This window comes from Ranitomeya variabilis, chromosome 1 (genome assembly GCF_051348905.1).
Source record: "Ranitomeya variabilis isolate aRanVar5 chromosome 1, aRanVar5.hap1, whole genome shotgun sequence".
Taxonomy (NCBI): Eukaryota; Metazoa; Chordata; class Amphibia; order Anura; family Dendrobatidae; genus Ranitomeya; species Ranitomeya variabilis.
Window position 1 is genome coordinate 207,832,075 of NC_135232.1, and position 27,150 is coordinate 207,859,224.

General features: G+C 41.4%; 1 protein-coding gene across 2 annotated transcripts in view; it reads left to right on the plus strand.

Annotated features, from left to right (window-relative positions):
- The window catches only part of KSR2 (kinase suppressor of ras 2), a 788,417-nt gene that overhangs the window by 535,040 nt on the left and 226,227 nt on the right, over window positions 1-27,150 (plus strand). For both annotated transcript variants that reach the window (XM_077292285.1, XM_077292289.1), the window contains exon 6: window positions 15,424-15,493. In XM_077292285.1, the coding sequence (XP_077148400.1) occupies window positions 15,424-15,493 (70 nt within the window). The remainder of the gene's footprint in view (window positions 1-15,423; window positions 15,494-27,150) is intronic.

The following is a 27,150-nucleotide window of genomic DNA, read 5'->3' on the forward strand; positions in this document are numbered from 1 at the left end:
ATCTCGAGACAAGGAAGGCCACCAGAAGGACCTAGACACCAGATCCCTGGTGCCAAAAATTCCAGGATGACCTGCCAACGCGGAAGAGTGAACCTCCGAAATAACTCTACTGGTCCAGTCATCAGGGACAAACAGTCTACCAGGCGGACAGCGATCAGGCCTATCCACCTGAAACTCCTGCAAAGAGCGCCGCAGGTCTGGGGAGACAGCTGACAATATCACCCCATCCTTCAGGATGCCAGTAGGTTCGGAATCACCAGGCGAGTCAGGCTCAAAACTCCTAGAGAGGGCATCCGCCCTCACATTCTTAGACCCAGGCAGATATGAGACCACAAAGTTAAATCGAGAGAAAAACAACGACCAGCGCGCCTGTCTAGGATTCAGACGCCTGGCTGACTCAAGATAAATTAGATTTTTGTGGTCAGTCAAGACCACCACCTGGTGTCTAGCACCCTCAAGCCAATGACGCCACTCCTCAAATGCCCACTTCATGGCCAAGAGCTCCCGATTTCCAACATCATAATTTCGCTCAGCGGGCGAAAACTTTCGAGAGAAAAACGCACATGGTCTCATCACTGAGCAGTCAGGACCTTTCTGCGACAAAACTGCACCTGCTCCGATCTCGGAAGCATCTACTTCAACCTGGAACGGGAGCGAAACATCAGGCTGGCGCAACACAGGAGCAGAAGAAAAGCGGCGCTTAAGCTCCCGAAAGGCCTCCACAGCCGCAGAGGACCAATTAGCAACATCAGCACCCTTCTTGGTCAAATCAGTCAAAGGTTTAGCAATGGCAGAAAAACCCGCTATGAATCGGCGATAGAAATTAGCAAATCCCAAGAATTTCTGAAGACTCTTTAGAGGAGCGAAAAAAGCAATACTAAATGACTATTTGGAATAATCCAACAAGATCCCACCAGTATAATAGGAACACAGCTATAGTAGGAATTAGAACTTAACCTTTATTTTAAAGGGATTTAAAATATCAAAAAAACACAAAAAAACAAAAACACCTCAAACAAGTACCAATTGATACAGCCTGTATGGTAATGTGTCAACTAATGGCACTAATATATTATGATTGGAACTTTAGTTCTACTTGTGACGTACACTGTCCCAACATATAGGATACCTATAATCAGTACGTGCAAAAACGAATCAGGTAATCCTATTATATAGATATCAACAAGTATCAAAAAAGTATCAAACATTCAATACTTAAACAGGCGGGATGAAAACAAGATACAGTGAAAATCATAAGAATTAAAACAGGAATGATCTCACCAATTGCCACAGACCAGGTAAATGATGCCCATGATTCACTGAAGCGGAGAGTTCCATATGTCAGCGATGTCGGGAGACAATACCCTGTCAATCCCTATTGGGCTATCAATAAACCTGCGTCCCAGACTCCCGCCCTTACAAGGGCAGTCCACAGCTACCCCTGAGCAAAGTCATGCCCTGCACTCTCCCTATTGAAGTGTCCCGACGCGTTTCTTTGCAGGCCTCATCATCAGGGGACTTGCCTGCTTGGGAGATTAAAGTGCACGAGTGCTATAAGAAGGACAAAAGAACCTGCCACCCTCCTTGCTGTATTAGAGAGAGTGGGAGGAGACATGAGGTCCACATTATATAGTGAAATGGCGGACATGATTAGCCAATCGGATATTCAGGCCCCAATCATGTGATCAAAAGATATGGGTCCTTGCTATGTGCGGCGATATTAATGGTAAAAACCATTAATCAAAGGAGAAACCAGGGACAAAACTACCCACAGGTGACTGCAGTCAAAGTCACCTGTCAGGGAACCGCAGGAAAATCACCGCACTGGTGCCGATGAGATGATCCGTACATGCGCTCTCTGTTAGTGGCGGAAGTTATCGTAACCAGGATACCAGGACGCCAAGTCGCGTCAGGACCCGACAACTTCCGGTTTGTTGCTAAGACGCTCAGGCGCTATACTATACAGAGCGCTCAGGCGTCATAAAAAAGCCGATGGAGCGCCCAAAACTGGACGATCCCTCGGCGAAAGGAGGACGCTGTAGCGTCATGTAATGAACGCTGCAATACAATATATAAGAAGCAATATTTATAAAGACCCTCAGGCCCTGAATCCCAACAAACTATCAAAAACGTTACACCATAAAGCTCATACAGTACAGATGGCTATTTCTGGTTATGGAATAAATAGTATTGTTAAGATATCATACATTAGAGCCCAGAAAAAATACAATTGTAGCAAGATTAGTGGTATGTTATGGCGCATACAACGCCTTATTACATTAGTGCATTACCACCCAAACTATGCAATGCTACAGTTAATAAAGATATTATTGCCTCTAGTATGAAGACACAAAAAGAGCCACTTTATGTCTGAGAGTCTCACATCAGGCCACCAAATATGAATAATGATAACAAGTAATATACATACAATTGAAAATAAGAGGTGACAAAAGGGATTTAAAGAGGCTTCATAAACATGTAAACTGATATTAGGACTATAGAGAAGGGAGGGAAAAAGGGGGAGGCATTGGCAGAAACAGGTCTACAGGAAACATCCATAATTGATTTGGTCATTAAGACCATGAGGTGAAATGGTGTTCAGATAAAAAATCCATTTCGCCTCTTTTTTTAGGAGTAACTGATCCCAGTTGCCTCCTCGAATGGGCATGGTCACCTTTTCTATGCCCATAAACTGCAGGTGATTGACTTGTCCGTTATGTAACTGATTCACGTGTCGGGACACAGGTGTATCCCTATTGTGTAGCACGTCGCCCACATGTTCCCCAATTCTCTTTTTGAATTCCCTGATGGTTTTACCTATATATTCCATGCCGCAAGAGCAAGAGACCCTATAGATGACCCCTTTCGTGCTGCAGTTAATAAACTGCTTGATGGCATACTCTTTACCGGTCACATTGCTTACAAAGAACTTGTCAACATGGACATACTGGCACACTGAACAGTGTCCACACCTATGACACCCCACAACATTACTTCTAAGCCACGTGTCCCTGGCCGGATTGGAAAAGTGACTGTGGACAATCCTGTCCTGCAGGGATCTAGACTTTTTATATGTGATGGTAGGGACATCCCCCAGATGATCCGAGATTTCAGGATCCATCTGGAGAATCGACCAATGTCTTTTGAGAATGTCCCTGACTCGATTGGCCCCATTGTCATAGGTGGTGATAAACCGTACAGAGGAATCATCCTGTTTCTTCAAGACGGGGTTCAACAGTTCACTGCGGTTCCTCCCCTTTGCCTCCTGGTATGCTTTATTGAGAACCCCCTGTGGGTAACCTCTGGCCAAAAAACGCTCTCTCAAATCACGGGACTGCACCTCAAAGGTACAATTTTTTGTGCAGTTTCTCCGGATTCGGAGGTATTGCCCTTTCGGGATACCTCGTTTTAGGTGTGCAGGGTGATGACTTTCCCAATGGAGTAGCGAATTAGTGGCTGTCGGTTTTCTAAATGTGGAGGTGAGCAATTCTCCACTTTCCCCCTTTGTAATCAGAATGTCCAAAAAAGGTAAAGAGCGGGTTTCAAAAACGGAAGTAAAGGAGAGACCAATGTCATTGTGATTCAATGAATGTACAAAAGAAATAAATTCCTCCTCTGTGCCCCGCCAAACGATCAGAATGTCGTCAATGTATCTTGCCCATAATTCGGACACAAGATACAGAGACGAATCATTTTCCTCATATTTACCACCCAACACCAGGGTCTCCTCCCACCAGCCGAGGAAGAGGTTGGCATAGGCCGGGGCACAAGTTTTAACACAAAGCAGTTATGTTGGTGGAACTGCTGGCCTCTAGTGCTAAGAAAGTACCGTACTCTTTAGAGAAGTAGGTTGTATCCAATCACAAATAGCCTGAACCTTAACAGGGTCCATCTCCATAGATGAAGGGGAAAAAATATATCCCAGAGAGGAAATTCTCTGAACCCCAAAAATACACTTTGGGCCCTTCACAAATAGAGAATTAGCTCGTAAAACCTGAAAAACTCTCCTGACCTGTTGAACATGAGATTCCCAGTCCTCCGAAAAAATCAAAATATCATCCAAATACACAATCATAAATTTATCCAGATATTCACGGAAAATATCGTGCATAAAGGACTGAAAAACGGAAGGGGCATTCGCGAGACCGAAAGGCATTACCAAATACTCAAAATGGCCTTCAGGCGTATTAAATGCGGTCTTCCACTCATCCCCCTGCTTAATCCGCACCAAATTATACGCACCACGTAGATCGATCTTAGTGAACCACTTCGCCCCCTTTATGCGAGCAAAAAGATCAGTCAGTAAAGGTAACGGGTACTGGTATTTAACAGTAATCTTATTCAGAAGTCGATAGTCGATACAAGGTCTCAATGAACCATCCTTTTTACCCACAAAAAAAAACCCTGCCCCCAATGGAGACAAAGAGGGGCGAATATGACCCTTTTCCAAAGATTCTCTGATATACTCCCGCATAGCAGTATGTTCAGGTACAGACAAATTAAACAAGCGACCCTTAGGAAATTTACTACCGGGAATCAACTCAATAGCGCAGTCACACTCTCTGTGAGGGGGGAGAGAATCAGTTTTAGGCTCCTGAAAGACATCATAAAAATCTGACAGAAATGCTGGGATCTCAGAGGGAGTAGATGAAGAAATGGGAACCAAAGGTGCATCCCCATGAATCCCCCGACATCCCCAGCTCAGCACAGACATTGATCTCCAGTCCAAGACTGGATTATGAATTTGTAACCATGGTAATCCAAGTACTAATACGTCATGTAGATTATATAACACAAGGAAACGAATAATCTCCTGATGGTCTGGGGAAAGATGCATAGTCACTTGTGTCCAATATTGTGGTTTATTGCTAGCCAAAGGTGTAGAATCAATACCCTTTAAGGGAATAGAAACCTCCAGAGGCTCTAAATCAAACCCACAACGCTTGGCAAAGGACCAATCCATGAGACTCAGAGCGGCGCCAGAATCCACATAAGCATCCACAGTAACAGATGATAAAGTACAAATCAATGTCACGGACAAAAGAAATTTAGACTGCAAGGTACCCATAGAAAAAGATTTATCAACCTTTTTATCAACCTTCTTTATGCGTTTAGAGCATGCTGATATAACATGAGCTGGATCTCCACAATAGAAGCACAACCCATTTTTGCGCCTGTAATTCTGTCGTTCGCCTCTAGACAATACACTATCGCATTGCATATGCTCTGGTGCCTTTTCAGAGGTCACCGCCAAATGATGCACAGGTCTTTGCTCAGAAGATACCGCCATATGGTGCACAGGTTTTTGCTCAGAAGATACCGCCATATGGTGCACAGGTTTTTGCTCAAAAGATACCGCCATATGGTGCACAGATTTTTGCTCAGAAGATACCGCCATATGGTGCACAGATTTGCGCTCCCGTAAACGCCGATCAATCTGGATAGCCAATTTCATGGCATCATTCAGACCTGTAGGCACAGGGAACCCCACCATGACATCCTTCACGGCATCAGAGAGACCTTCTCTGAAATTAGCTGCTAGAGCGCACTCATTCCATTTAGTAAGCACCGACCATTTACGAAATTTCTGGCAGTATATCTCAGCTTCATCTTGCCCTTGGGAAAGAGCTATCAAGGCTTTCTCAGCCAAAATCTCTAAATTAGGTTCTTCATAAAGCAACCCCAAAGCCAGAAAAAACGCATCTACATTTAATAACGCAGGATCCCCTGGCGACAATGCAAATGCCCAACTTTGTGGGTCACCCCGCAATAGAGAAATAACAATTTTAACCTGTTGCGCAGGATCACCAGCAGAGTGAGATTTCAGAGACAAAAACAATTTACAATTCTCTCTGAAATTCAAAAAACGGGATCTGTCTCCGGTAAAAAATTCAGGCATAGGGATCTTAGGTTCAGACATTGGAGCACGAATAACAAAATCTTGTAAGTTCTGGACCTTTGAAGCCAGGTTATTCAGACCTGCAACCAAACTCTGTGGATCCATGATTCAAACAGGTGTAACCAAAGCCATTCAGAGATTAAGAGGAGAGGAAGAAAAAAAAAAAAGGCTGAAGACTGCAGTTTAAGCAAGGAGTACAAATAAGCACTAAGGTGCACTTTCCAAACACAGAAGGAAAAAAAAAACCTTTTCATATCCTTTCCTGCTTTAGTGCATAGTTTTAACACATGTGGGCCGGCCAAACTGTTATGATTTTCCCAATGGCAGGGAAATCAAAAATAACAAACGGACTAGCTCTCGGGTGATGGAAACTAAAGTGACCGTGACCTGAACCTGACACAACACTGGAAGTAGCCGGGGAGTGTTTCCTACGATGCCCTAGACACCACGCGCCAGCCAGAGATCTAACTACCCCTATCAGAGGAATATACAGGCCTGCCTTACCTCCAGAGATGAACCCCAAAAGGAGATAGCAGGCCCCCACAAATATTGACGGTGAGTCAAGAGGAAAAGACATACGTAGGATGAACAGCAGATTTAGCACAGTGAGGTCCGCTTACTAGATAGCAGAAGTACAGGAAAGAGTTACTTCACGGTCAACTTCAAAACACTACTCAAAAACACCATCCTGAAATTACTTTAAAACTCCAGTGACAACTCATGCCACTGGAGTGGCAATTTCAGTCCACGAGAGCTTCCAGCTACAGAGAGTCACATTGCAGATAGCTGGACAAAAAATAGCATTAACTAGGAACAAAATTCAACTTAGCTGAATTGGAACTTGAGGCAGGAGAATGCAACAGAATGCTACTGATACATTGTTGGCCGGCATCAGACCAGCAGCCAAGCAGGCTTAAATAGGAAACTCCCCTAATGGGTGTCAACAGGTGATCAAGGATAGAAGAAGGCAAATAAGTGGCAATACCATAAAACACCACCGGGGGAGCCCACAAACAGAATTCACAACAGGTCCTTCTAGGAAGGTCCTGTTCTGGCTGCAGCTATAAAAGGCTCGCATGGCCACACGGCCATGCGCTAGTGTCTTTCTAAATTGCGCCAGTGTGGTCATGTATGATTGTGTTCAGGGACCCGGCTGAAATAAGCCCCTAGAATGCTGGCACCTCCGGCGACGAGTTTGTGTGTTTGAGTACATTCAGGGACCTGGCTGAAATAAGCCCCTAGAATGCTGGCACCTCCGGCGAGGAGTTTTGTGTGCATGCATGACCACTGACTGCTCTCTTGGGTAGTTAGCCTGTGCTCCTGTGAAGTTAACAGGGCGCAAAGCTTTGCTTTCACGGCTGCTCTGTGAGTTAACCGAGCTAGCCAGTACCGCCATATAGTGCTGCCATTTGTCTAGCAGCAGGTTGCAGCACCTGAGAAGCCAGTCCATATTGTGTGGAGCTGCGCTGTTTCAGCTTTGTACACTGTATTCATCTATCCAGGTCTGAAACAGCTGATGATGGGGTGTCATATGTTGAAACCCCTCTAAGGATTGGTCATCAGTATATAAGAAACCTACTAATACTATTAGAATTAAATTAATCAATTTTGTGATCCTATAGTTTTCATTGTGTTATAAATAGACTACCACAATCAAAAATCTGTCACTATTCGCTAGTAAAATGCAAAAAAGAGGACATATTACACAATGCTCAAAATTATTTCATACAATAATATTTTATCAATAATCACATAATAAAACACTCACAATTTTTTTTAAAAAAAAGAAAATTACCTCCAATGTGAGGAACACATAGAGGCACCAATTAGCCAAAGCTCCTGTCTGTATATTGAAAATAGCTTACTTACATAGTGTAGTGACTTTGCTGACACGCACTGCGCTCATATCTGAGCACCTGAGTGTTTGCGTTCCACGGTCCGGGGATGATGAGTCACTTCCGGTACGCAGCGGAAGGTGTCAGCACGCCGCATATCTTCATGGTAGCAAACACGTGATTGTTCCTCAGTGGTTAATTGGTGGATGGTATATATATAAAGTCTGGCGTCCCTCTCCCCCGACACACCCCCTGAGGAAGTGTGGACGAAACGCGCGTCGGGGTATAGGAATGAGGACACGGACATCATACACTATGTAAGTAAGCTATTTTCAATATACACAGGAGCTTTGGCTAATTGGTGCCTCTATGTGTATGGGATATTTACCTACTGAGTGCATATGGCTACATAGCATTAGATATTTTGTTGTTAAACAACCCAGCACTATGGCACTTTAATTGGATTTTCTGGCAATGAATTGGTGCGTTGCCTTATGCTGAAAGCTTAATTTGTGGTGTGTTTAATGCTTATGATTAAAACGAGTGTTTTTGTTGATAGTCCGTATTATTTGTGTTCTTCACATTGGAGGTACTTTTCTTTTTTTTTAAAATAGTCAGTGTTTTATTATGTGATTATTAATAAAATATTATTGTATGGAATAATTTTGAGCATTGGGTAATATGTCCTATTTTTTGTATTTTACTAGCGAATTGTGACAGTTTTTTGATTGTGGTAGTCTTTTTATAACGCAATGAAAACTATAGGATCACGAAATTGATTGATTTAATTCTATTGTTTCTGTTTAAGACAGATGGTCCAAGATACTTTAAGTATGGATATGAAGGCTAGAGAAATGGCCTGGCAGACTAAGGTTTCTAATATCTTTAAAGTGAATTCCTCCGGTGTTTTTAATGATACTACAATTGCCCAAAAAGATTGGATGAGACTATATAAGAATATGCTATTGTGAAAAACTAAATTATGGTGGACTGAGACTTCACTTCAAAATTATTGTGAACGGAAAATTGTCCCTAGGGGATTATGTATCCAATTATTTCCTACGTTTAATTTGGATAATGATTTGTTAACCAAAAGATGGATTGAAGCAGCTAATTTATGTTCTCTGACTTTTATCCAAATTATTATTGAGCACAATGAATTGTGCCTTAAGAATTTGGATGAAGAAATGAACAATATCTTATTAAATATCCGTAAAGAAGTGCATGTGGAAATGTTGGAACAATATTTGAGAGATATAGAAAAGGATCTAGAGAAATGTGAAATGAACATCAGTGAAGGCAAAAAGAAAAAATTTGCCATGGACATTTCAGATTATGAGATGAATAAAATCTTTAGATGGCAAAATCCTGAGAGAAAAGCAAAACATACCTACACGAAGTGAATCAATACACTCTCTGACATCATCATTTGAGACTCGAGGATCACATAGTGATATTGAGAGTGCTTCTACATCTGGACCAGTTACCAGATATGGCAATAAGAAAAGATCATATCAGCTATCTAAATATCATAGAAAGGATCGTAATTTTGAGCAGGATAGGAGTAAGGTAATTAATCTTTCTTCACATATTCTCACCTCCACACAGGTAGAAGTTTTAGAAAAAGGTCTAACGTTTTCCCCTTCAAATTCTTTAGATCCGTTTTTAGGTTAAAGATATACATTTGTTTTCCCGAAAAGTTATTCTGAAAAAACTTCATTACAAAAATACTCCACAACATTTATTTGATACTATTGAAGAACAGGAGGCTCTAGAGGCATTAGAATCCCTGGCGAGTGAGAATGAAAACTCCTCAGAGGTAAGCGGTTTTCCTTTGAGGTTATATAATAAAACAAAAAAATTTCCCTCACTGAGCCTTTGCCGGCTGTTGATTTCTTCACTAAATTAGTAACAGCGGATATTGAGAAACTATCATTGGAGAGGAATAGTATATTTAATCTAATGAGGGATCAACAGAAAGCCATAAAGGAAATGCAAAGTTGGCAGGATGTAGTATTTAAGGCCACGGACAAAGGGGGGAATTTGGTAATATGGCCTACCGTACTCTACGAAGAACAAGCAGATAGACTATTAAATGACACCTCGTGCTACCGTAGATTGCCATCTAACCCTCTTCCAGGGTATCAGGAAGAACTTATCAAAATATTGGAAGAAGCTTTTTCAAAGGGGATAATTCCTAAACAATTGTTGGATACTGTACTGAAGATGGTGCCTAAACTTCCCACTTTTTATTTAATTCCCAAGATCCACAAAAATCCTGATAACCCGCCAGGGAGACCGATTGTGGCAGGCTATGCGGGGTTATGCGAAGTAATTTGTGACACTGGAGCATTTCTTGAGGCCGCTAGTCATTAGTTTGCCCTCATATATAAAGAACACCACATCTGCCTTAAAGAGATTGGATAATTTGTGTTTGACTGACAATATGCTGATGGTCACAGCAGATGTGGAGTCCTTGTATACTTCAATAAAACACGAGGATGGACTGGCAGCTACGGAGTGGTTTTTAAGAACAAGCAATTTAGAATCTGATCAGATTGATCTATTATTGATTTTGTTGAAATTCGTATTAACCCATAATTGCTTTACCTTTAACAAACGAGTCTACCTGCAAAAACAGGGGACTGCCATGGGTGCCTCATGTGCACCCTCCTACGCAAATTTATTTTTAGGTGCATGGGAAAGGGAGATATTCATCAGTAATCCCATCCCAGGTATCGAGAACACACATCATTGGATGCGATACATCGATGATGTGTGGTTCATCTGGGAGGGATCAAGGCATGACTTGGAAGTACTCATGATTGAGCTGAACAATAACAACCAAAATATTAAGTTAACCTATAAGGCGGGAAGAAATCTGGATTTTTTGGATCTTCAGATAAATGTGTCATCAAGTGGTAATTTGTAAACAGAGGTATTTAGAAAACCAACAGTGACAAATACTCTACTTCATGCAACCTCCTCTCATCTGCCATCGGTTATTAGGGGAATACCGACGGGACAGTTTCTTAGAGTGAAATGTATATGCTCGGATGAACAATCGTTTGAACGACAAGCTCAGGAACTAAGTGAGAGATTTAAAAATAGAGGTTATAGTAGAAGTACTATTCGAAAGGGATATCAAAAAGCTAAGCACGGACCAAGAAACGAATTGTTCTATAAAAATAGTCCCAATAACGGAGATAATTTAGAAAATTTTCCGCGACTTATTGCCACTTATAATAGTAAATGGCCACAATTCTCCCAAATTATTCAGAAACATTGGCAGATTTTGCTGACTGTTCCTGTTCTGAAAAAATGTCTACCCTCATCTCTTTTGATTACGGCCAGAAGGGCAAAAAATTTGAAGGACATCTTAGTCCACAGCCATTATGAGCCAGCTAAAAATAAAAGTAACACTTGGCTTGACACCAAAGGTTTTTATCCCTGTGGACACTGTAGGACATGCCATAACATGAGTAAAAGTCAAACCTTCACTGATGCTAAGGGGAGTAGAACCTATTCCATTAGGCATCTAATTACCTGTTCCACTAAGGGAGTCATCTATTGTGCCCATTGTCCATGTGGTAAAATTTACATTGGACTTACAACAAGGGAACTTAGGATCCGTACGAGAGAGCACGTTAGAGACATGGATCTTCCATCTACTTTAAAAACAATACCCAGGCATTCTTATGAACACCATAAGAGCGACTCAAGTATGCTAAAGGTAAAGGGTATTAATGTTGTGCAGATGGGATCAAGAGGGGGTAACTTGGCTAAAAATCTAGCAAGGTTGGAAAGCAAATGGATTTATAGATTGGGAAGTATAGCCCCATGTGGATTAAATGAAAATTTTGGTTTTTCAGTTTTTCTGTAGTGGGCCAATCTTGTGCTTGATTGTATTTTAGGGGTTGTGGGACTAACATGGGGATGTTATTTTATGATTTTAATATTCTGTTTCTGTTATTGTTATTAGAAATATCTCTGTGATACCTGGACATTATCAAATTTGTTTTTTCATCCAGTCCGCTGTGGATATAAGAACAGGAGTGGAAACGTTACAGACTATGCCAAATAAATAATGATTGTAATGATATGTTATTTAGGGTAGTTTTTGGGAATTATGATGCATTTTATATTTTATAGTAATCCATAATCAATTGTTCACTGTAGCACTTTGTATTATGTATAATAAGTGGAATTTTTTATACCAATAATTGTTTAAGCACTTATGCACTTTAATCAAGCACTATTATCACATTTAGGTAGTTTATGCTGTTATCTACTATATATAATCAATTGTTATCATATTTTTATTAATATAATTTCTATGTATATTTATTGCACTATTTGTACACTTTATCATTGTTGTCCTTTTTGGGTATTTAATATGCATTGTTAGTTATCAAATTTTACACCTGAATGTCTATGAGATGGTATTTAGTTTTATACGGTATGGCTGCGGAATATCTATTGGTATTGGCAATCACTTGGGTGTTTATCCCATTTGCTCCCTTAAGGGTGTGCGCTGTTCCAGTCTGACTGCGTTTGGACTTCATTCATTTCCGGCGATAGTGACTTTGCTGACACGCACTGCGCTCATATCTGAGTGCCTGAGTGTTTGCGGTCCACGATCCGGGGATGATGAGTCACTTCCGGTATGCGGAGGAAGGTGTCAGCGCGCCGCATATCTTCATGGTAGCAAACACGTGATTGTTCCTCAGCGGTTAATTGGTGGATGGTATATATATATAAAGTCCGGCGTCCCTCTACCCCAACACGTCCCCTGAGGAAGTGTGTACGAAACGCGCGTCGGGGTGTAGGAACGAGGACATGGACATCATACACTATGTAAGTAAGCTATTTTCAATATACAGACAGGAGCTTTGGCTAATTGGTGCCTCTGTGTATGGGATGTTTATCTACTGAGTGCATATGGCTACATAGCATTAGATATTTTGTTGTTAAACAACCCAGCACTAGGGCACTTTAATTGGATTTTCTGGCAATGAATTGGTGCGCTGCCTTATGCTGAAAGCTTCATTTGTGGTGTGTTTATTGCTTATGATTAAAACGAGTGTTTTTGTCGATAGTCCGTATTATTTGTGTTCCTCACATTGGAGGTAATTTTCTTTAAAAAAAATAAATAAATTGGCAGTGTTTTATTATGTGATTATTAATAAAATATTATTGTATGGAATAATTTTGAGCATTGTGTAATATGTCCTCTTTTTTGCATTTTACTAGCGAATAGTGACAGATTTTTGATTGTGGTAATACTAATAGTACTAGAAACCTCTTATAAAAAGGTTATCTGGCCACACTAAAAGCCAAGCAGGTGCCATGCTTGGTTACATGCTTACAAATAACAAACACGCCCATGCATGTGTCCTGAGGAAAAAAAATAAATGAGCTTGAGGCACCAAAGAGAAATTGTGCACAGGGTACCGTTCAGTCTAAGGATGTCACTGACAGCCTGACAGCATGGGATTGCTGCTTTCTATCACTGTGTCAAGAGCATGGAGCAGATAACAGGACATAGGCCATTACACAAGGAGAGCCAGGTGGGGACATAGAAGGGCAGCAACTAAGAGGTAGGACCAGTATTTGCTCCTTTATGCGAGGAGAATCGGGAGAAGCACTGCCCGAACCCTATAAAATGACCTCCAGCGGGATATTGGTGTACAAGTTTCAGTCTAAACTGTCAGAAATGGACTACATCATGGTGGCAGGAGACCTGGCATCCAGAAATGGGACCTCTGCCTGCAGGTTTCAAAATGAAATAGTCAGAGCCATTATCAATCTAGTGCAGTGGGGGTAGGGTTGCTACAGAACAATATCTGGCCTTTTGTAGTCAGATCGTATAGGCAGGTCTTTGATGATGAAAGCATTGATTGACCTGAATCTAATTGAAAACCTTCATCCAATGCTGCCAAGTAGTAACACAAGTTGTCCAAGAGGTTACTGATGTGCTAGTCCAGATGTGAGAAGAGATCTTCCAAGACAACGTCAGGATCTTGCCCAGACATTATCAGGAGTGCATACAGGCATTCAAACTACTGCCATAATGAAATTCATGTGAATTAGTTCTCCTGGGATTTCAATTTTTTACTTTGATTTTCAGGGTGATTTGGAATTGGATTCAAGTGCTTCTCACTAACTTAGAATATCATCAAAAAGTGAATTTGTTTCAGTTCTTCAATACAAAAAGTGAAACTCATATATTATATAGAGTCATTACAAACAGAGTGATCTATTTCACGTGTTTATTTCTGTTAACGTTGATGATTTTGGCTTACAGCCAATGAAAACCCAAAAGTCACTATCTCAGTAAATTAGAATAATTAAGAAAAAACACCTGCAAAGGCCAGTTCAGTTGTCTCTGGCTACTGTATTGGAGGGTCATGAATCTCTTTCCTTCTGGGATAGCCGACATGACTTTTGGTTAGCAGGGCTGCTGCTACAACATCATCTGTGTGTTGTACTAAAATGATCATGTCATGCCAGACTGGCTAATTAAAAGTCGCTCAGGGAATCCCAGAATGTAAGATTCGCAAGCCTCCTTTCCAGCAGCCAGAGACTACTGACATAGTTGATGCACCGGAGTCCAGTAATTCGTTCCGTCCAACCTTAATCATGAGCCTTCTGTTCTGCATGTCCCCATATACACAGTAAATTAAATTCATCCCAACCTGCCTACTTTAGCTTGACTGGCCGACCCTCTGACATATACTGGGCTTTCTTAGAGCGCATGACCACTTGGCCGAGTTTGGTCATGTATTAGGGGGAATCAGGAGACAGAGCTGACATCTAAGGAGCAATGTTATGTATATGGGTCATACCCCTGCTTTGTTCCAGATAACTGTATCCTGCTTTATAGCTTCAGTGCTTTTTGTAATTGTTGCTTAAATATGATAAATGATCCTGATTTCTAAGGTGTTGAGGAAAAAAAATCGAACTAGTTCAACTGGTGCTTGTCTACACTGCGCAAAGAGACAATTTTTTGTATGACGGCACTTGTTTTGCCTGCATTTTATTTGCCACTTTTCAGATACACTTAAGACATAAAGCCCGCAGTTTGGGGTTATCTGAATAAACTTCAACATTAGCAAATCTAATAAATATATTTGTCCTAATGGGATCTTGTAGTGTGAGTGATTTCACAGTAGAGCAGGGTAGCAAGCTTACAGTCTGGGGATGAAATATCAGAGTTGATTGCTTTGAGATCCCGTCAATAGACTGAAATTTGCAGTTTCTGGCAGCCTGTAGTTATAGGACAAATGAGAAAAAAATACAGACTTCTGTTCAATAGTTCATAGTCTGTGATTGATTGTAAGGTAAGCTGACAGAAATCCGAATTTCCCCAGCTGCCCTAGTTCTCATCAGATTTATCTTTTGTCAAGATTTTCAGCAACAATATATGGTTCTGCTAATTTTATAATTCCATATAGTACATTCACACTGCAATACTCTTACAGGTTCTGTTGTGGTTATCAATACTTGTATTAAGCTGATATTACTGCTTTGTCTTCCTGGATGTCAGAGCTGCTTGTGCTTACATTGTGTTCATTGATAAAATACAGTCCTTGGTAACAAATTCATAAATTTTGCAATTTGTAAGCTTGAATTATGTTGCTGGTTGTTAATACTCTTAATGCTATGTTGTGTTTTTTTAACTTTTAGACACACTGTCAGTGCCTCGCTGGTCCCCACAGATTCCACGCAGAGATCTGGGAAACTCCATCAAACACAGGTATAATCATAATCAATATAAAACAATGGAGGTTGGCACCCAGATTCCAAAATTATATTTTAATCATGCTCCAGTGACTTTATAACCAATTGGTTATATTTCTTGACCTTTATATAACACCAATTTTGTGCGCATATTCACTTAAGAAATAGAACCTAAAGATAAATGTATAAGAGAAAGACAAAGGCAAAGTCCTCAAAATTTGAATCTAAAACACGGGACATTTAAGACACATTTTGATTTGCACCAAATAATCTCTTTTTCTTACATAGAGCCTTTTCCCAACTGTGGTCTAACAAAACATCCATGTTATTATCATAATAAAATTGTATGTATCCTGGGGTTGAAAGCAAAATATGTCTTAAAGGGTGTTCTCATGGTTTCTTGAGCAGATCAGAGCAGTAGTCTCCTTTCATCCTGGGGGCAGGGCAGGGAGTGCTTGAGTGACAGTTCTGATGAGCAGCAGAGCTGCAGTATTAGTAGAACCATAAAGCTCAGCACAAGTTCCGCTGTAACATATTCAGCTAGCAGTGGTTTGTATTAGAGTGTACACTGCTATGGCTATAATTACACAGAGGTAACTGGACATTTGATCAAGCACATGTCTTAGGATAGTGAAAGCTATGATTAAGAGTACTGCTCTGAGAACAGCCTATGGTGGAGGTGGTGATTTTGTAAGATGTATAACAGTAGCTAGTCAGGAGCTGAGAAGGATGTGGAGGAAGGTGAGCAGCTAAATGCTGTATAGAAATTAATGGGCTACAGAGAGCTGACTGGTATGTTAAGAGTTAAGCCCCCGTCTCACATAGCGAGATCGCTAGCGATATCGCTGCTGAGTCACAAGTTTTGTGACGCAACAGCGACCTCAGTAGCGATCTCGCTATGTGTGACACGTACCAGCGATCAGGCCCCTGCTGTGAGATCGCTGGTCGTGTCGGAATGGCCTGGACCTTTTTTTGGTCGCTGAGGTCCCGCTGACATCGCTGAATCGGTGTGTGTGACACCGATCCAGCGATGTCTTCACTGGTAACCAGGGTAAACATCGGGTTACTAAGCGCAGGGCCGCGCTTAGTAACCCGATGTTTACCCTGGTTACCAGCGTAAATGTAAAAAAAACCAAACACTACATACTCACCATCTGATGTCCGTCAGGTCCCTTGTTTTTTTTACATTTACGCTGGTAACCAGGGTAAACATCGGGTTACTAAGCGCGGCCCTGCGCCTAGTAACCCGATGTTTACCCTGGTTACCCGGGTGCTGCAGGGGGACTTCGGCATCGTTGAAGACAGTTTCAACGATGCCGAAGTCGTTCCCCTGATCGTTGGTCGCTGGAGAGCGGTCTGTGTGACAGCTCCCCAGCGACCACACAGCGACTTACCAACGATCACGGCCAGGTCGTATCGCTGGTCGTGATCGTTGGTAAATCGCTATGTGAGACGGGGCCTTTAACCCCTCTCTTGGAATGGAACTACCATGCACTTTTGGCAAGTGCACCATGGAATTCAGCTGTAAAATATGTTAGATAGCAGCTCTAATTGTAGAAGAATGACAGCAGATAGAAAGAGCAAGTCAAATGCAAACTTTCTTATTACTCATTTAAATAACCCCACCACTAGACTATATCAGAAAGCAAAGTAGCAACAGATTTTTTGTATTCTAAGCATTTCTGTTGCTATCTATAGTGCGAATCAGTTTTTCAATTGCATAAAAAATCTTTTAAACTTATGCCTTTTACCAGCTACACTTTATGGACAAAAGAATTGGGACACCCCCTCATCGTCATTGAAGTCAGTTTGTTTATCCAGTCCCATTGCAACAGATGTATACAATCAAGCACCTGTTCATGCTGTCTGTCTTTACAAATATTTGTGAAGGAATAAGTGGAGCTCCCTGTATTTGAGTGTGGTCCTGTAATAGGATGGCACCATTTTAATAAGTCAGTTCACAAAATGTCTTCCCTTTTTAAATATTCCTCCATCAACTATGAGTTTTTTTTATTGAAAAGTGGATGCGCTAGAAGCCACTGCAACTCAGCCACGAAATCAAGACCATTCTAATTTACAGAGTGGGGTTGCCAAGTGCTAAGGCACATAGTGCATAATAGTCACTAATGCTATGCTGACTCAGAGTCCAAATCTTCTTTGACATTAACATTGGCACAAAAACTATGGTCTAGGAACCTCAAGACATGGGTTTCCATGGACAAGACGTAGCTTGCAAGCCTCACATCACCAACCACAATTCCAATCATTGAATGGGTTGGTGTTAAAGTGAACCAGTCACCAGGTTTGGCCGATACGAGTTACGGCCACCCCCTTTGAGGGCATTCTACAATGGGTGTCTCTCTTCTTGGTCCGGCACCTCACATCTTCTTGAGATGCCGCCCTCCTGCTTGCTTCATGTGGATGACGCGTCCCTGTGTCATCCACAAAGGCTCCCCGGAATCACGCTTCTGCGCAGGCGTACTTATCTGCCGAGTTCGCATCTCAGCTTCAGGAAAATGGCCGCCACGATCTCCATCTGCGCACGCGCGGCATCCCGCGGCCATTTTCCTGAAGCCCCGGGAAGCAGAGCACTCCATCTGCGCACGCGTGGCCTCAGGAAGATGGCCGCCGCCACCGATACCAAGGGGAATAGCACAGATCGCGCTCTTTTTCGGCTGTTGCGCATGCGAGAACCACTACGCCAACGCCGGGAAGATAAGCAAGAGGTGGGGGAGAAACAGCCATTTCACCACGCCCTTTTGACCAGACCAGCGTGATTGACAGGCGAAAATGGTGACTTTTGCAAGGTATTTCGGCAGCATAGGTGGGGAATCAGGGGACAAAAAATACACTATTGTAAAGCATAGCTCAGGCCCTATTTAACGGTATTTTTATTTCATACTGAAAAAACGGGGTGACAGGTTCCTTTTAATACCCATGGATTTAGAATTGGTGTCCCAATACTTTTCTCCACATAGTGTATCTAGCAAATCATTCAGCTTAGTTCTACAAGAAATTATTAACCTAAAATAGAAATGTTAATGTTGAAAAAAGATTGCATGCCTAGTCTGATATGCATTAATAAACCAGTTTGAGGGATCTACGAGTTGTGCAGAAAAAGGTAATAATCACCTAGGTTTATTATTATTATTATTATTATTATTATTATTATTATGATTATTAGTAATGTATAGTTCTCTGGTTTGTGCTCATGATTCAGTGCTAATAGCATGTATTGTAGAATATTATAAAATACAGGTTGGCAGATTAAAGGTGATTAGTGTCTTTAATTTAATGCCATCTTCTATAAACATGGTAGAATTATATGATTGCACAGTAATTTAAACAACCCACTAATTAAAATTTTGTATTGAATGCCCATCTTCAGAGATTCATTTGCTCAGACTACATGAGTAATTTTAATATACATACTGTATATGTTCACATGTATGTATGAAATACAGTGGCTTGTAAAAGTTTGGGCCCCCCTGGTCAAAATTACTGTTATTGTGAATATTTAAACAATTTGAAGATTAAATGATCTCTAAGAGGCTAAAGATGACACATTTACTTTGTATTTTAGCCCCCCAAAAAATATATGTTGTCATTTTTTATATTTTAAAAATCACAAAAAGGTAAATGGCCCAGTGCAAAAGTTTGGACACCTTTGGAGATTTGTGTGCTCAGATGACATTGACCAAGGTTTCAGACATTAAATAGCCTGTAAGGCTGATTTCACACTTGCGTTTTTGTCTGCTGCGTTTTAGCGCTAAAAAACGCATGCGTTTTTTTCTATACTTAACATTAAAAAACGCATGCGTTTTTTAGCGTGCGTTTTGACGCGTTTTCGGCAACGCATGCGTTTTTATAGAAAAACACAAGAAAAAACAAGAAAACCCTAACCCTAACCCTAAACACAAGAAAAAACAAGAAAACCCTACCTCTAACCCTAACCCTACCCCTAACCCTAACCCTGACAAGCCACCCCCCACCATCAAGGTGATAAAGAGATCCAAACCCTAACCCTACCCCTAACCCTAGCTATTTCTGTTTATAGTGGGTTTTCTAGTTGATTTTGATGATTGGCAGCTGTCACACACTTCTCAGCATGCGTTTAAAAAACGCAAACGCTGGAAAAAACGCATGCAAAAACGCATGCGTCTATAAAACGCGGCGTTTTGCCGCGTTTACATGCGTTTTTTCACCACATGCGTTTTTTTAAAAAACGCTGCAGATCAAAACGCAAGTGTGAAACCAGCCTTAGCGTTATGGCTTGTTCTCTGTCATTTTTAGAAAAAGCCAGCCTCTTCCAACCTTGTGCCAAAAAAACACAGCCATGGGTTCTTCTAAGCAGCTGCCTAACACTCTGAGAATGAATACGGTGTAGGCTCACAAAGCAGGAGAAGACAGCAAAGCATTTTCAAGTTGCTCTTTCCTACATTTGAAATGTAATTAAGAAATGGCAGTTAACAGGTACCGTGGAGGTCAAGATAAGGTCTGGAAATCAAGGCAAAATTTCAGTAAGAGCTGCTTGTAGGATTGGTAGAGAGAGGCAAATCTCAATCCTACTGTTCAAAGACACCTGCACAAATATGGCCTTCATGGAAGAGTCATGAAAAGAAAACCTCTCCTACATCCTCGCTATAAAATTCAAGCCTGATGCATTTTGGAAACAAGTCCTGTGGACCGAAGAGGTTAAAATAGAACTCTTTGGTCACAATGATCAAAGGTATGTGTGGAGTTGAAAGGGCACAGAATTTCAGGAAAAGAATATCTCGACAACCATTAAGCATGGGGATGGATCAATCATACTTTGGGGTTGTGTTGCAGCCAATGTCATGAAATTTCAACAAATTCTTGATGCAAACATGACACCATCTGTAATAAAGCTGAAGTTGAAAAAAAGATTCTACAAATGGATAATGATCCTGAGCACATGTCAAAATCCACAATGACTGCCTCACAAGGTGCAAGCTGAAGGTTTTACAATGGCCTTCACAGTCCCCTGATCTGAACACCATTGAAAATCTGAGGCTAGACCTGAAAATAGCAGTGTATATAAGACGACCCAGTAATCTCACAGAACTGGAAGAATTTTCCAAGGAAGAATGGATGAAAATCCCTCAAACAAAATTTTAAAGCCTCGCAGCTGGCTACAAAAAAGTGTATACAAGCTGATACATGCAAAAGGTGAAGCTACTAGATATTATCCATGCAGGGTGTCCAAACTTTTGCATCAGTCCATTTTCCTGTTTGTAATTTTTAAAATGTTAAAAAAATAAAAAAATTACTAAATATATATATATATATATATATATATATATATATATATATAGCCTAAAATACAAAGCACATGTGTCATTGTTAACTTTCGCCCATTTAACCCCTTTCTATGGGCAGCACGGTGGCACAGTGGTTAGCACTGTAGCCTTGCAGCGCTGGGGTCCTGGGTTCTGATCCCACCCAGGAAAACATCTGCAAAGAGTTTGTATGTTCTCTCCGTGTTTGCGTGGGTTTCCTCCGGGTACTCCGGTTTCCTCCCACATTCCAAAGACATACTGATAGGGAATCTAGATTGTGAGCCCCATCGGGGACAGCGATAATGTGTGCAAAACTGTAAAGCGCTGCGGAATATGTTAGCGATATATAAAAATAAAGATTAAAAAAAAATAAAGATTATTATTTCTACCATTGGACGTACTATTCCGTCCATGTGGGGTGGGCCCTACCTCCCCAGGACGCAATAGTACGTCTGGCGCAATCAGCCGCGCTAACGGGGGGATCGCGGCCGGGTGTCGGCTGACTATCGCAGGGCTCCCTGCGTGCTTCCCTAAGACCCTCAGAGCAACGCGATGGTTGCTCCGAGGGTCTCCTATCTTCTTCTCCCGGCAGGCCCCCGATCCAAAATGGCCACAGGGCTGCATCCGGGTCCTGCAGGGAGGTGGTGGCTTTACAGCGCCTGCTCAGAGCAAGCGCTGGGAAGCCTCCAGGAGTGCACGTCAGATCGCTGATCTGACACAGTGCACAGCAAAGTGTCAGATCAGCGATCTTACACTATAACATAATGCCCCCCGGGGCAATGTTATAGTGTAAAAAAAAATATTCAGATGTGTAAAAAAAAATTTAAAAAATTCCTAAAAAAAATATATACCGTATTTTACGCTTTGTAAGACGCACTTTATTTCCCCCAAATTTGGGGGGGAAATGTGGGTGCGTCTAACAAAGCAGATATACCGCTTACCATTGCAGGCTGGGATGAGGGGGTGTCCGCCGCCGCTACCGCCCGCCGCCGCTGTCGCCCGCTGCCGCTGTCGCCCGCCGCCGCTGCCTGGGATGTCCGCTGCTGCCCCGGGTGATGCTGGAGGCTCCGGTGCTGCGGGGGGCTCTGGCGACATTTTGTGAAAGAGCAGAGCCTCCCCGGCAGTTCGTCCATGCATTCCAGTATGACTAACTCCGGGAAAATGGCCGCCGGAATCTCGGGAGATGAGATTTCAGCACTGAGATCTCATCTCTCGAGATTCCGGCGGCCATTTTCCCGGAGTCAGTCATATAGGAACGCATGGACGAACTGCTGGGGGCTCTGGTCTTTCACAAAATGTCGCCAGAGCCCCCCGCAGCACCAGAGACAGCCCTGGAGACAGCCCTGCAGCACCAGAGCCAGCCCTGCAGCGCCAGAGCCAGCCCTGCAGCGCCAGAGCCAGCCCTGCAGCGCCAGAGCCAGCCCTGCAGCACCAGAGCCAGCCCTGCAGCACCCCTCATCCCAGCCTGCAGCACAGCAGCCCCCATGCAGCACCGAAGCCCCCCTGCAGACCCCATCATCCCAGCCTGCAGCAATGCTCCACTCCTGCCTCCAGCAACGACCCTGGGACCCTGATCCACCGCAGCCACAACCCCTGGTAAGTAATAAGACGCATGGATTATAAGACGCCCCACCAATTTATTAAAAAAAGTTTTTTCCTATTTTTCTCCTCAAAATTTGGGGTGCGTCTTATAATCCGGAGCGTCTTACAAAGCGAAAAATACGGTATATATATATTGTTCCCATAAATACATTCCTTTATCTAAATAAAAAAACAATAAAAGTACACATATTTAGTATCGAGGCAAAAAACAACGCTTTATTATCATACCGCCGAACAAAAAGTGGAATAACACGCGATCAAAAAGACGGATATAAATAACCATGGTACCGCAGAAAACGTCATCTTGTCCCGCAAAAAACGAGCTGCCATACAGCATCATCAGCGAAAAAATTAAAAAGTTATAGTCCTCAGAATATAGCGATGCAAAAATAATTATATATTTTCTATAAAATAGTTTTTATCTTATAAAAACGACAAAACATAAAAAAAGATATAAATGAGGTATCACTGTAATTGTACTGACTCGAAAAATAAAACTGCTTTATCCATATTAGCCAAACGTGGAACGGTATAAACCCTCCCCTCAAAAGAAATTCATGAATAGCTGTTTTTTGGTCATTCTGCCTCAAAAAAATTGGAATAAAAAGCGATCAAAAAATGTCACATGCCCGAAAATGTTACCAATAAAAACGACAACTCGTCCCGCAAAAAACAAGACCTCACATGACTCTGTGGACCAAAATATGGAAAAATTATAGCTCTCAAAATGTGGTAATGCAAAAAATATTTTTTGCAATAAAAAGCGTCTTTTAGTGTGTGACGGCTGCCAATCATAAAAATCCGCTAGAAAGCCTGCTATAAATAGTAAATCAAACCCCCCTTCATCACCCCCTTAGTTAGGGAAAAATTAAAAAATTTAAAAAATGTATTTATTTCCATTTTCCCATTAGGGTTAGAGCTAGGGTTAGGGTTAGGGCTAGGGTTAGGGCTAGGGTTAGGGCTAGGGTTAGAATTAGGGCTAGGGTTAGGGCTACAGTTAGGGTTGGGGCTAAAGTTAGGGTTAGGGTTGGGGCTAAAGTCAAGGTTAGGGTTTGGATTACATTTACGGTTGGGAATAGGTTTGGGATTAGGGTTAGGGGTGTGTCAGGGTTAGGGGTGTGGTTAGGGTTACCATTGGGATTAGGGTTAGGGGTGTGTTTGGATTAGGGTTTCAGTTATAATTGGGGGGTGTCTGCTGTTTAGGCAGATCAGGGACTCTCCAAATGCGACATGGCATCTGATCTCAATTCCAGCCAATTCTGCGTTGAAAAAGTAAAACAGTGCTCCTTCCCTTCCGAGCTCTCCCGTGCGCCCAAACAGGGGTTTACCCCAACATATGGGGTATCAGCGTACTCAGGGCACATTGGACAACGACTTTTTGGGGTCCAATTTCTCCTGTTACCCTTGGGAAAATATAAAACTGGGGGCTAAAAAATAAGTTTTGTGGAAAAAAAAGGATTTTTTATTTTCACGGCTCTGCGTTATAAACTGTAGTGAAACACTTGGGGGTTCAAAGTTCTCACAACACATCTAGATAAGTTCCTTGGAGGGTCTAGTTTCCAATATGGGGTCACTTGTGGGGTTTTTCTACTGTTTAGGTACATTACGGGCTCTGTAAACGCAATGTGATGCCTGTAGACCATTCTATCTAAGTCTGCATTCCAAATGGCGCTCCTTCCCTTCCGAGCTCTCCCATGCACCCAAACGGTGGTTACCCCCCACATATGGGGTATCAGCATACTCAGGACAAATTGGACAACAACTTTTTGGGTCCAATTTCTCCTGTTACTCTTGGAAAAATACAAAACTGGGGGCTAAAAAATAATTTTTGTGGGAAAAATAAGAATTTTTATTTTCACGGCTCTGCGTTATAAACTGTAGTGAAACAGTTGGGGGGGTTCAAAGCTCTCACAACACATCTAGATGAGTTCCTTAGGGGGTCTACTTTCCAAAATGGTGTCACTTGTGGGGGGTTTCAATGTTTAGGCACATCAGTGGCTCTCCAAACGCAACATGGCGTCCCATCTCCATTCCAGTCAATTTTGCATTGAAAATTAAATTGTACAACAACTTTTGGGTCCAATTTCTTCTCTTACCCTTAGGAAAATAAAACATTGGGGGCGAAAAGATCATTTTTGTGAAAAAATTTGATTTTCTATTTTTACTTCTCTGCATTATAAACTTCTGTGAAGCACTTGGTGGGTCAAAGTGCTCACCACACATGTAGATAAGTTCCTTAGGGGGTCTACTTTTCAAAATGGTGTCATTTGTGTGGGGTTTCAATGTTTAGGCACATCAGTGGCTCTCCAAACGCAACATGGTGTCCCATCTCAATTCCTGTCGATTTTGCATTGAAAAGTCAAACGGCGCTCCTTCCCTTCTGAGCTCTGCCATGCGCCTAAACAGTGGTTTACCCCCACATATGGGGTATCAGCGTACTCAGGACAAATTGTACAAAAACTTTTGGGGTCCAATTTCTTCTTTTACCCTTGGGAAAATAAAAAATTGGGGGCAAAAAGATCATTTTTGTGAAAAAATATGATTTTTTATTTTTACGGCTCTGCATTATAAACTTCTGTGAATCACTTAATGGGTCAAAGTGCTCACCACACATCTAGATAAGTTCCTTAGGGGGTCTACTTTCCAAAATGGTGTCACTTGTGGGGGATTTCAGTGTTTAGGCACATCAGGGGCTCTCCAAACGCAACATGGCGTTCCATCTCAATTCCAGTCAATTTTGCATTGAAAAGTCAAATGGCGCTCCTTCGCTTCCAAGCTCTGCCATTCGCCCAAACAGTGGTTTACCCCCACATATGGAGTATCAGCGTACTCAGGACAAATTGTACAACAACTTTTAGGGTCCATTTTCTCCTGTTACCCTTGGTAAAATAAAACAAATTGGAGCTGAAGTAATTTTTTTTTTAAGAAAAGTTAAATGTTCATTTTTATTTAAACATTCCAAAAATTCTTGTATAACACCTGAAGGGTTTATAAACTTTTTGAATGTGGTTTTGAGCTCCTTGAGGGGTGTAGTTTTTAGAATGGTGTCACACTTGGTTATTTTCTATCATATAGACCCCTCAAAATGACTTCAAATGAGATGTGGTCCCTAAAAAAAATGGTGTTGTATAAATGAGAAATTGCTGGTCAACTTTTAACCCTTATAACTCCCTGCCAAAAAAAAGTTTTGGTTCCAAAATTGTGCTGATGTAAAGTAGACATGTGGGAAATGTTACTTATTGCATATTTTGTGTGACATATCTCTGTGATTTAATTGCATAAAAATTCAAAGTTGGAAAATTGCGAAATTTTCAAAATTTTTGACAAATTTCCATTTTTTTCACAAATAAATGCAGGTAATATCAAAGAAATTTTATGACTATCATGAAGTACAGTATGTCATGAGAAAACATTGTCGGAATCACCGGGATCCTTTGAAGCATTCCAGAGTTATAACCCCATAGAGGGACAGTGGTCAGAATTGTAAAAATTGGCCCGGTCATTAACGTGCAAACCACCCTTGGGGGTAAAGGGGTTAAAGATAATTTAATCTTCAACTTGCTTAACTGTTCATTGTAGTTCATTGTTGGAAAGCTATTGCTGTGATATGCAATAACAATATTGAGACAGTAAAGATATTCCATTTAGTGTCATTAGGCTAAATTATAAATGGATTTAAAATTCACTTTTCAAAGCCAGAAATATGATCAGAAAAGTTGTGATTTATCCTCTGCGCTCTGTTTTTTTTAGGCCATGCACTCAGCTTATGGATGTACTGGACTACCAGTGGTAATCATGATTACAAATAATGCAAACTACTGCACTAATCCAAGTGGAATTACTAAATTAACATCCCAATTTAACAAATAATAAATATAAGTTAATAAATTGGTATAAACAATTGTTTATGTCACTCTGAACTGTGTATTAATTTCTTCTAGTCTTCATATGCGGTAAAAGAACACCATGTCATATCTACCATATTAGCTTATAGCATTTAATAACAGACAAAAAAAAATAATTATCATGTGTATGCAGCCGAGAATAAATGTCAATGTAAATAAATATAGTCGTCGTGTTTTAAAGTGTCTTTTATCCAGGGTTCCCAGGCAGCCTAAAGTTCCAAGGACTTTGATCTGGTACCCGCTCTTTTTCTTTTTTTTATAAGAATGACAAAACAAGGGTATGTGCACACGGTGTCATTCCGGCGCCAGCGCAGCTGCCGGGTGTTCCTGGCTCTGCCGTTGTTCTTGCAGCGCCGACAGCTTTCACGCTATACTAAGTAGATAGAAGAATGAGCATTTCACTTCAGTTCCTAAAACGGTTATAAGAAATGTCGAAACATCTGCAAAAACAATATCATTTTGCCATTGCTGTGCACTAGGTGCATTTCATGGGGCACTTTTATGGTGCGTGAAAAATGTACTAGATGGTAAAGCACGTAACTTTAAAGCAGGACATGGAGTAGTTGTGTAGCGTAAAAAAATAAGTGAAAAATAAAAGAAAAAACTAAACCATTGTTAGATAAAATATCACATTGTAACATAATAACATAAATAGTTTTATGGAAACAAGGGAATAAATGTATTAGAAATGTGGTGCCTCATACGGATAAAGTACAAAGCCCTTCACCTGCCCTGCCGCTCAGTATTTGTCTGTAAGCCTTAACCATAGTATTCCGGGATAGTAATATTTTCCTAATGCTTAATACAAGGTGATTGATTATCCTGTGTAAGAAGAGTAAAGAAGAAGCCGTTCGCATCCTACTTGG